The sequence below is a fragment of the Oncorhynchus keta genome, chromosome 14 (genome assembly GCF_023373465.1).
Source record: "Oncorhynchus keta strain PuntledgeMale-10-30-2019 chromosome 14, Oket_V2, whole genome shotgun sequence".
Lineage (NCBI taxonomy): Eukaryota > Metazoa > Chordata > Actinopteri > Salmoniformes > Salmonidae > Oncorhynchus > Oncorhynchus keta.
The window spans coordinates 5,699,920-5,709,307 of record NC_068434.1 but is presented as its reverse complement, the minus strand read 5'-3'; the positions used below and the strand labels follow the sequence as shown (position 1 = coordinate 5,709,307).

Genomic DNA, 9,388 nt, shown 5'->3' with positions numbered 1-9,388 from the left:
GACATGCTATTCAGCTTCCCATGACTGCCCAATCTTACACTCTCAGAAAAAGAAGGTGCTACAGTGTCAAGAACCTAAAAAGGTTCATTGGCTGTCCAAATAGGAGAACCCTTTGAAGAATCTGCTTTGGTTCCATGTAGAACCCTTTTTGGTTCCATGTAGAACCCTTTCCATAGAGGGTTACACATGGATCTCAAAAGGGTTCTACCTGGAACCAAAAATGGTTGTTCCTTGAACCAAAAAGGGTTAGGGACGGCCAAAGAACCAGTCTCAGTGTGCAAAACCTGGTTGAAATGTATATATTACATATATTTTTTTATGACGTCTTAATCTGGTCGCAAACTAAGTGAAAAATGAAGGGTACATATTGGAGGGTACACAGTTCATGAATTAGGCTAGCTTACAATGTCTCTCTCACACACACACACACACACACACACACACACACACACACACACACACACACACACACACACACACACACACACACACACACACACAGTAAAGGCTTTGGGGGGCAGTTGGATGTTAAACAGTAGGCTATAGAGATTTCAATTAAAATAATTGAAAACCCCTGTAGGTCTAAGCCCTTAGATAACAATAACTACTAAGCTAACATATGGAATTGTTTTAATATGGTCATTAAATGTATGATTTAGCATTTAGAATTTTAGTCCCCCTATGGGTATACAAAAATATATACTCTTTTTTGGGGGGGGGGGGTTATTTGGCCTTTACTGCTATAGCCCATAGAAACACATTGAATAACACATCCAGAAAAGGCAAAACTGACAAGTAAAAAAAAAATAATCATAAGGAACAAGATTTTGAAGTGTCTGTCCCTCATCTGAGAGATATAAGAAATACCCATGTTTTGTCATGTTATTTTTGGCTCATTTTACCCCCTATTCACTTTTTGCAATTTGTACATCCGGGTCCTGGGTTACATTCAGATGACTCCCCTGAAGCTTGTTTTGCCGTGTAGAGCAGATCAACGAACACCGTCATGTTCGTATCCCCTTTTGTTATGGGTGACATATTAGTCTGTATCTCCCATGGTTTGATCTGAATTTGTGAAAAGACCTCTTCTAAATCAGGATTTCTGCTACAAAGCGTTCAGACCACTGCCATAAATCGTATGGATGTCATAGAGCCAAACAACCGACTGTCGCGCTCGTGAGTCTCCCCTTTCGATATTGGTGAAATATTCGTTTGAAGCTCACACGGTTTTACAGACGATTTCTTGTCCGGATCCTCTTATGTGTAGAAAAGGGCTGCTTTCACAAGCCCCATGTTATGGAAAAGGTGCAAACGTTATAACGGCTGATAGAGGGGATTGAACGGAAGTCAGTACAATAAAGGGTTAATCTCATAAACGCACAGGAGGCTATTCAACAGTCAAAATGACAGTCGACTTCAGGTGGATTTAATAAGTCTATGATCTCACCAAATGAACAATAAAGGTTCTACATCTTCTATCCTAACACCTGCTTCCCAGACCAAACCTTGTAATCAAACATAACACAATAATCCAGATTTGACAGTTCTTTGTAAATCAAAAGGACCTTTTGAATTACAGGTTTGGCATTAAGAGCGTTTGACCTAGTTTTATAGTGCCCTCTTTACCGTACATGATGCTGGAGGTCTAGGCCAATAAAACCTTTTTTTTAAAGGGTTTATGAATAAAAGCAAAGCAGGCTGTCCATGATGGCTGTCCACGCCCTGTATTAAACCAAACCTGATTGTTTACAGTGTCTTTTCATCTGGAACAGCAGAGGCCTAATGTGGTTGCTAGTCTGGTTTTGAGCCCGTAGGCCAATACGAGACAACCTTCGTGGTAATACATCTATTTGACAGGTCGGAAATGCCTGTAGTCCACCGCGATAGGTGCATACCTGTCTACCCGCAGATAGGGTTTCCTGCATGACCCACTTAAAAGCGGCCCATCCTCTCTGCTGCGGTCTCTCTCCATCTCCGACCGCTAAAGAGCAATGAGGAACCCACAATCGTCCATCCTGCTCTCATTTCTCGGTGAGTTAATGGCATCAGTTTAATTTTTAAAAGTTACGTTTAGTCTCAGATAAATGGACAAGTATAAAGCGACTGTGTAAAAGTACAATGTCATTTAGAGAGGCGCAAACTTGAGCCATTACGCGCGTCAGAAAACAAACCGCTTCAGCCTATGTGATTGATTACATGTTCACTGGCTACGCACTTTATTTGTAATGACTTGTTTTTAGAAAATGATAGATATAGAGAAATATTCACAGCGTCAATTTTTTTTTAAAGGTGTGAAAAGTTGAAATAGCCTAATCCTGTAAGAATGCAGTGATGTACGCTATAGGGGACTACATACATCACGTCTCGGGGAGCATGGTGTACTGTAGAAGTGATTGTGCTTCCTCATACCCAGGGCTTCTCTGAGACATTCTTGTCTCAAATGGCAATATGGGGAGGGACTGGCTGCATAAAATGATACATACAAGCAGGCTTGCGCATCCACACTATTCCAATTTACCCAATGTGACTTCTGATGACTTTTTCTACCTGACATTATACATCTGAATGAATGAGTAAATGTAATTAAATGTTCTTGTCAAATAGCCAGTTGGCAACCCACCCGTTATGGGATTAATTTACACATAAACAAACATTGTAATAATTCAGTGATTTAAAAAAAATAATGATAATATTTGGGTGTTCTCTGCTCATAACAAACCTACCCACGGGGCTCCTACGTCAAATCAATGTCTATTCCACGTTGGTTCAACCGTATTTATTTTAAATGACGTGGAAACAACATCGATTCAACCATTGTGTGACAAGTGGGCATAATCATAATGCCTCTTTTATTGGCCTCATCAACTCAGCTGTTTGAAAAAACACATGTTTATTTTACCAGGCAAGTCGGTTAAGAACAAATTCTTATTTACAATGACGGCCTAGTGGGTTAACTGCCTGTTCAGGGGCAGAATGACAGATTTGTACCTTGTCAGCTCAGGGGTTTTGAACTCGCAACCTTCCGGTTACTAGTCCAACACTCTAACCACTAGGCTACGCTGCTGCCCCATGTTGGCTGCCATGGTTACAGGGAGAGTAGAGGAATATTTACCTGTCTATTGTTTAAGCTGCTATGGTACTGTGTTTTGTTACCTGGTTACAATACTTTCTGGCTGTCTGACGAAGGCATATTCTATTCTTGTTGCAGGCTGACGTTTTAGAGTCATGAATTTAGCCCTGGAGGCAGAACTGAGCATTTTCCGCTAGATGGGCCAGCTGCAAAGTCAAAATTGTCTACAGTACCTGTCCAACGTTTGGACACACCAACTCATTCAAGGGTTTTTCTTTTATCTTTTACTATTTTCTACATTCTAGCGTAATAGTGAAGACATCAAAACTATGGAGTCATGTAGTAAACGGTTAAACAAATCAAAATATGTTTTAGATTCTTCAAAGTAGCCACCCTTTGCCTTACGACAACTTTGCATTCTCTCAACCAGCTTAACCTGGAATGCTTTTCCAACAGTCTTGAAGGAGTTCCCACATATGCTGAGCACTGTGTTGGCTGCTTTTCCTTCACTCTGCGGTCCAACTCATCCCAAACCATCTCAATTGGGTTGAGGTCGGTTCATTGTGGAGGCCAAGTCATCTGATGCAGCACTCCATCACTCTCCTTCTTGGTCAAATAGCCCTGGAGGTGTGTTGGGTCATTGTCCTGTTGAAAAACCTAAGCGCAAACCAGATGGGATGGTGTATCACTGCAGAATGCTGTGGTAGCCATGCTGGTTAAGTGTGCCTTGAATTCTAAATAAATCACAGACCGTGTCACCAGAAAAGCACCATCACACCTCCTCCTCCATGCTTCACGGTGGGAACCACACATGTGGAGATCATCTGTTCACCTACTCTGCGTCTCACAAAGACACGGCGGTTGGAACCAAAAATCTAAATTTTGGACTCTTCAGAACAAAGGACAGATTTTCCCGGTCTAATGTCCATTGCTCGTGTTTCTTGGCCCAAGCAAGTCTCTTCTTCTTATTGGTGTCCTTTAGTAGTGGTTTCTTTGTAGCAATTCTACCATGAAGGCCTGATTCACGCAGTCTCCTCTGAACAGTTGATGTTGTGATGTGTCTGATAATTGAACTCTGAAGCATTTATTTTGGCTGCAATTTCTGAGGCTGGTAACTCTAATGAACTTATCCTCTGCAGCAGAGGTAACTCTGGGTCTTCCTTTCCTGTGACGGTCCTCATGAGAGCCAGTTTCATCATAGTGCTTGATGGTTTTTGCGACTGCACTTAAACTTTCAAAGTTCTTGAAATGCTCTGCATTGACTGACCTTCATGTCTTAAAGTAATGATGGACTGTCGTTTCTCTTTGCTTATTTGAGTTGTTCTTGCCATAATATGGACTTGGTCTTTTACCAAATAGGGCTATGTTCTGTATACCACCCTTAACTTGTCACAACACAACTGATTGGCTCAAACGCATTAAGAAGGAAAGAAATTCCACAAATTAACTTTTTAACTAGGCACACCTGTTAATTGAAATGCATTACAGGTGACTACTTCATGAAGCTGGTTGAGAGAATGCCAAGTGTGCAAAGCTGTCAAGGCAAAGGGTGGCTACTTTGAAGAATCTCAAATATAAGACATTTATTTATTTATTTATTTTTGGTTACCACATGTTTCCATGTGTTATTTAATAGTTTTGATGAATTCACTATTATTCTATAATAGTACAAGTAAAGAAACCCTTGTATGAGTAGGTTTGTCCAAACCTTTGCCTACCACTGTATCTCTAGGGCAGGGCTGTCTAACCCTCTTCCTGGGGATCTACCGTCCTGTCGGTTCAGTCTAATCCTCTTCCTGGGGATCTACCGTCCTGTCGGTTCAGTCTAACCCTCTTCCTGGGGATCTACCGTCCTGTCGGTTCAGTCCAACCCTCTTCCTGGGGATCTACTGTCCTGTAGGTTCAGTCTAACCCTCTTTCTGGGGATCTACCGTCCTGTCGGTACAGTCCAACCCTCTTCCTGGGGATCTACTGTCCTGTAGGTTCAGTCTAACCCTCTTCCTGGGGATCTACTGTCCTGTTGGTTCAGTCCAACCCTCTTCCTGGGGATCTACCGTCCTGTCGGTTCAGTCCAACCCTCTTCCTGGGGATCTACTGTCCTGTAGGTTCAGTCTAATCCTCTTCCTGGGGATCTACCGTCCTGTCGGTTCAGTCCAACCCTCTTCCTGGGGATCTACCGTCCTGTCTGTTCAGTCTAATCCTCTTCCTGGGGATCTACCGTCCTGTCGGTTCAGTCCAACCCTCTTCCTGGGGATCTACCGTCCTGTCTGTTCAGTCTAATCCTCTTCCTGGGGATCTACCGTCCTGTCTGTTCAGTCTAATCCTCTTCCTGGGGATCTACCGTCCTGTCGGTTCAGTCCAACCCTCTTCCTGGGGATCTACCGTCCTGTAGGTTCAGTCCAACCCTCTTCCTGGGGATCTACCGTCCTGTAGGGTCAGTCTAACCCTCTTCCTGGGGATCTACCGTCCTGTAGGTTCAGTCTAACCCTCTTCCTGGGGATCTACCGTCCTGTAGGTTCAGTCTAATCCTCTTCCTGGGGATCTACCGTCCTGTAGGTTCAGTCTAATCCTCTTCTTGGGGATCTACCGTCCTGTAGGTTCAGTCTAATCCTCTTCCTGGGGATCTACCGTCCTGTAGGTTCAGTCTAATCCTCTTCCTGGGGATCTACCGTCCTGTCGGTTCAGTCCAACCCTCTTCCTGGGGATCTACCGTCCTGTAGGTTCAGTCCAACTCTCTTCCTGGGGATCTACTGTCCTGTAGGTTTTCAGACCAACCCTCTTCCTGGAGATCTACTGTCCTGTAGGTTCAGACCAACCCTCTTCCTGGAGATCTACTGTCCTGTAGGTTCAGTCCAACCCTCTTCCTGGAGATCTACTGTTCTGTAGGTTCAGTCCAACCCTCTTCCTGGAGATCTACTATTCTGTAGGTTCAGTCCAACTCTAATTTAGCATATCAGATTCAGCTAGTTAAGGTCTTGTTGAGCAGCTAATTAGAATCAGGTGTGTTAAATTAGGGTTGGACTGAACCCACAGGACAGTAGATCTCCAGGAAGAGGGTTGAACAGCCCTGATCTAGGGTGTCTACCCACACTGCCCAGAGTGGGTGAAAAATGTACTTTGCTGTTGAAATTAAACTTCATGTTATAAAATACATTTTACTGAGACAAATATGATTTTTTTTTCATGTTCTGAATCGTTCAGTGTGGTCTTTCTCTCTAACATATCAACATCTACACCCAGATAGCCTGATTTCGTAACCTAATACATCCCATAATAAGCACCGAGAAATAAGCTTTGAGTACGGAACATTTCTGGGATCTTTTATTTCAGCTCATGAAAGATGAAACCAACACTTTACATGTTGATTTCTATTTCTATTTTCATTTGGTTTTTTTTTTCAGTGTAGTTGATGTCTCCCAAATCTATTGTTTTATGTCCTACGATTTCAACGGATTCTGATATTTAATCACTTATTACAGGAGTGTGTATATATACACAATTAACATGTCTTACCCATTATTGTCAAATGATGCTTTTCCAATCAAATGCGTTTTTCATTGGATGCCCTTCCATATCGTTAACAATGAATGAAATCAGAAATGTAGGGTTAGGCATTCGGGTTGGCAATGTGGTTAAGGTTAGATTTAAAAATCAGATATTGTGACTGTGGCAAGTGCCAGCTAGTGACCAATCTACAGAGATACCTTCAGTACATGAGTCATCCCAATGAATGCCAACCTGCATATTTGGTGCCTTGGGGATGGAGACGTTAACCTTGCGTCATTAAGTCATGTCTCAGGAATGTGGCGTTGACAAACGGAGCCGTGTCGGGGTAGCCACTGTACCAGTCTGTTTAGATCTCTTGTCATGCTAAACGTGACAATTTCACCAGGAGTTGGTAAGAGGGCAGAAATAGACTGGCATCCATGTTAACACCGGGGCCATTTTTTTGACAACCCAATACCCCATCTGCTTGGCATGGAGCTTGGCATGGAGCTTGGCATGGAGCTTGGCATGGAGCTTGGCATGGAGCTTGGCATGCTGACCACTGCCAGTCTTATGTGCCAGACACCTTCACAAAATCAACTCCTCTCCTCCGTCATGTGGATAGAATGACAGGCTGGGCACAGTAACGGTCATTGCCAGGCCATCATTGTAAACAGTAAGTTATTTAATTGGCCTGCCTGGTAAAATAAAACATTAATTCAACTCAATCCGTTAAGAGTTTCAGGATGACATTAAGTAGAGATCAGACAACTGCCATGGCCCGTGGTGTGGAGGGTACAACTGCCATGGCCCGTGGTGTGGAGGGTACTGCCATGGCCCGTGGTGTGGAGGGTACAACTGCCATGGCCCGTGGTGTGGAGGGTACAACTGCCATGGCCCGTGGTGTGGAGGGTACAACTGCCATGGCCCGTGGTGTGGTGTGGAGGACAGAGGGTGCAACTGCCATGGCCCGTGTGGAGGACGGAGGGTGCAACTGCCATGGCCCGTGGGGTGGTGTGGAGGACGGAGGGTACACCTGCCATGGCCCGTGGGGTGGAGGGTACAACTGCCACGGCCCGTTGGGGTGATGTGAAGGACGGGGGGTACAAGTGCTTTCATAAAAGGGTATTTTGTTTGTTCTGTCTCTGACACACAGGTCTGTTATTAGTCTGGCCTGATGTACATTCTACAGATGTCCTCTCCTCCCCACAGCCAGCCCCAACCAGCCCCCCCTGCTCCCACTGTGAGGCAGGAACAACAGCAGGTAGACCCTCTTCCTTGACTGCTACTACTGACCTGACACATTTATTTATTAAAACTATCTAAATATTTGTTTGGTTATTGGTGTTTTTATCCAGACCAGGAGCGGTCCCGTCCTCACATGGAGAAGGTGATGATCCGTAAATGTGACTCCAATCTGGAGAGCTACTGTCTCAACGGAGAATGTCTCTTACTGCTGGATCTCAACGAACACCACTGCAAGTAAGAGAACCAATATTATAGGATTTATTGTCACATACATATGAAGGTGTAGTTTACCTGGTGTGTGTGTGTGTGTGTGATAGAGCTCTGTAATGTGGGGGTGCTCAGTAATGGGATGGAGTGTGTGTGTGATAGAGCTCTGTAATGTGGGGGTGCTCAGTAATGGGATGGAGTGTGTGTGCGCGCGTGACTCATGTCCCTCTCTCTCCAGGTGTGAGAGGGGTTACTACGGGCCCAGGTGTGCTCACCTGGAGATGGTGTTTCAGCCAATGAAAGAAGAGCATGTCATCCTGATGGTGGTATGTGGGGGCCTTCTGTTTATAGGCATCGCTGGAGCCTTCTACTTCTTCTGCCGATGGTGAGAGACAGTGGGGGAGAGAGAGCATGTGTCAGAGGAAGCTAGTGGGAGGAGCTAGAGGATGGCTCATTGTAATGGCTGAGACGGAATGTTATCAAATATATGGAGCATGTTTGATTCCGTTCCAATGATTCCGTTCCAGCCATTACAATGAGCCCATCCTCCTATAGCTCCTCCCACCAGTGTTTGTGTGTCTATCTGTGTGTCATTGGCTGCTCCTACTCTTCCAGGTACAAGAGGAATAGATGTCCACCCCAACAGAAACAGCAGACGTACCAGGAGGTGCAGATGGTGTGACGTGTGTATGTTTAACAGTAGCCATAAGGTCAATCATTATGTTCCATAATATACTGTAGTTCTGTTACTTACCAGGGTTACGTTCATTAGGGCACGCAACGGAAAACATTTTTAAATGTATTTAAACTTTTCTTTTTTTTTTAAATAGTTTTGTAACAGATCATGTTTCACTCAGTTTTCTTCCATGCTGTGCCTACTGTACACGACTCCAGCATTTCTACTGTGTGTCTCAAACTGAAAATGTATTTTTGTCAGGAGTAAGTTTTGCATGGCTGTAAAGACTATTTCTGTCTCCTGTTCAAATGGCTAACTATCCTGTTTGGTATCATGTCTGTTCCAGTTTTTGACCATATTGAACTTCATATGCAGTATTTTAAATTATACAAATATTTGTGTTTTTTTTATTTATGAAATTTCTAATAAAACTTGTCATTTTCTTTGTAGTTGTGTCTTTTGGCCATCTGAATGTCATCCTTGGTCCTTAGCTCTGAACATACACAAACACACCGACAACCAGGGCTTTAAAGTGTGACCAAATGCAGCACAAATATTTTTTTTGAGTTTTTATTTGGGGAGCAGCAGTGCATTTAAAAAATAAATAGAAATACATACAAAATCTTTGTTTTTCAGAGCTAGAGATATTAACTTTATTTAACGAGGCTAGTCAGTTAAGAACAAATTCTTATTTTCAATGA

The 9,388-nt window shown here is 43.5% G+C and overlaps 1 protein-coding gene and 1 long non-coding RNA gene across 8 annotated transcripts; both read left to right on the top strand.

The window, feature by feature from the left end:
* The first annotated feature begins 979 nt into the window (after positions 1 to 979).
* On the top strand, positions 980 to 9,136 carry LOC118381988 (proepiregulin-like). Its single transcript, XM_035768860.1, is given in 6 exon segments — positions 980 to 1,984; positions 1,987 to 2,031; positions 7,713 to 7,820; positions 7,915 to 8,038; positions 8,250 to 8,396; positions 8,627 to 9,136. Coding segments are annotated over 6 exon segments (552 nt in total). The 5' UTR covers positions 980 to 1,923; the 3' UTR covers positions 8,694 to 9,136.
* On the top strand, positions 2,038 to 6,415 carry LOC127907136 (uncharacterized). 7 transcript variants are annotated; one of them, XR_008063390.1, is made up of 6 exons: positions 2,038 to 5,011; positions 5,053 to 5,134; positions 5,176 to 5,339; positions 5,463 to 5,626; positions 5,668 to 5,831; positions 5,916 to 6,415. It is a non-coding gene; the product is annotated as an uncharacterized LOC127907136 (long non-coding RNA). The 7 variants fall into 7 exon arrangements; XR_008063389.1 differs by lacking the exon at positions 5,053 to 5,134 and having other exon boundaries at positions 5,176 to 5,257; XR_008063386.1 differs by lacking the exon at positions 5,053 to 5,134.
* Positions 9,137 to 9,388: the final 252 nt, after the last annotated feature.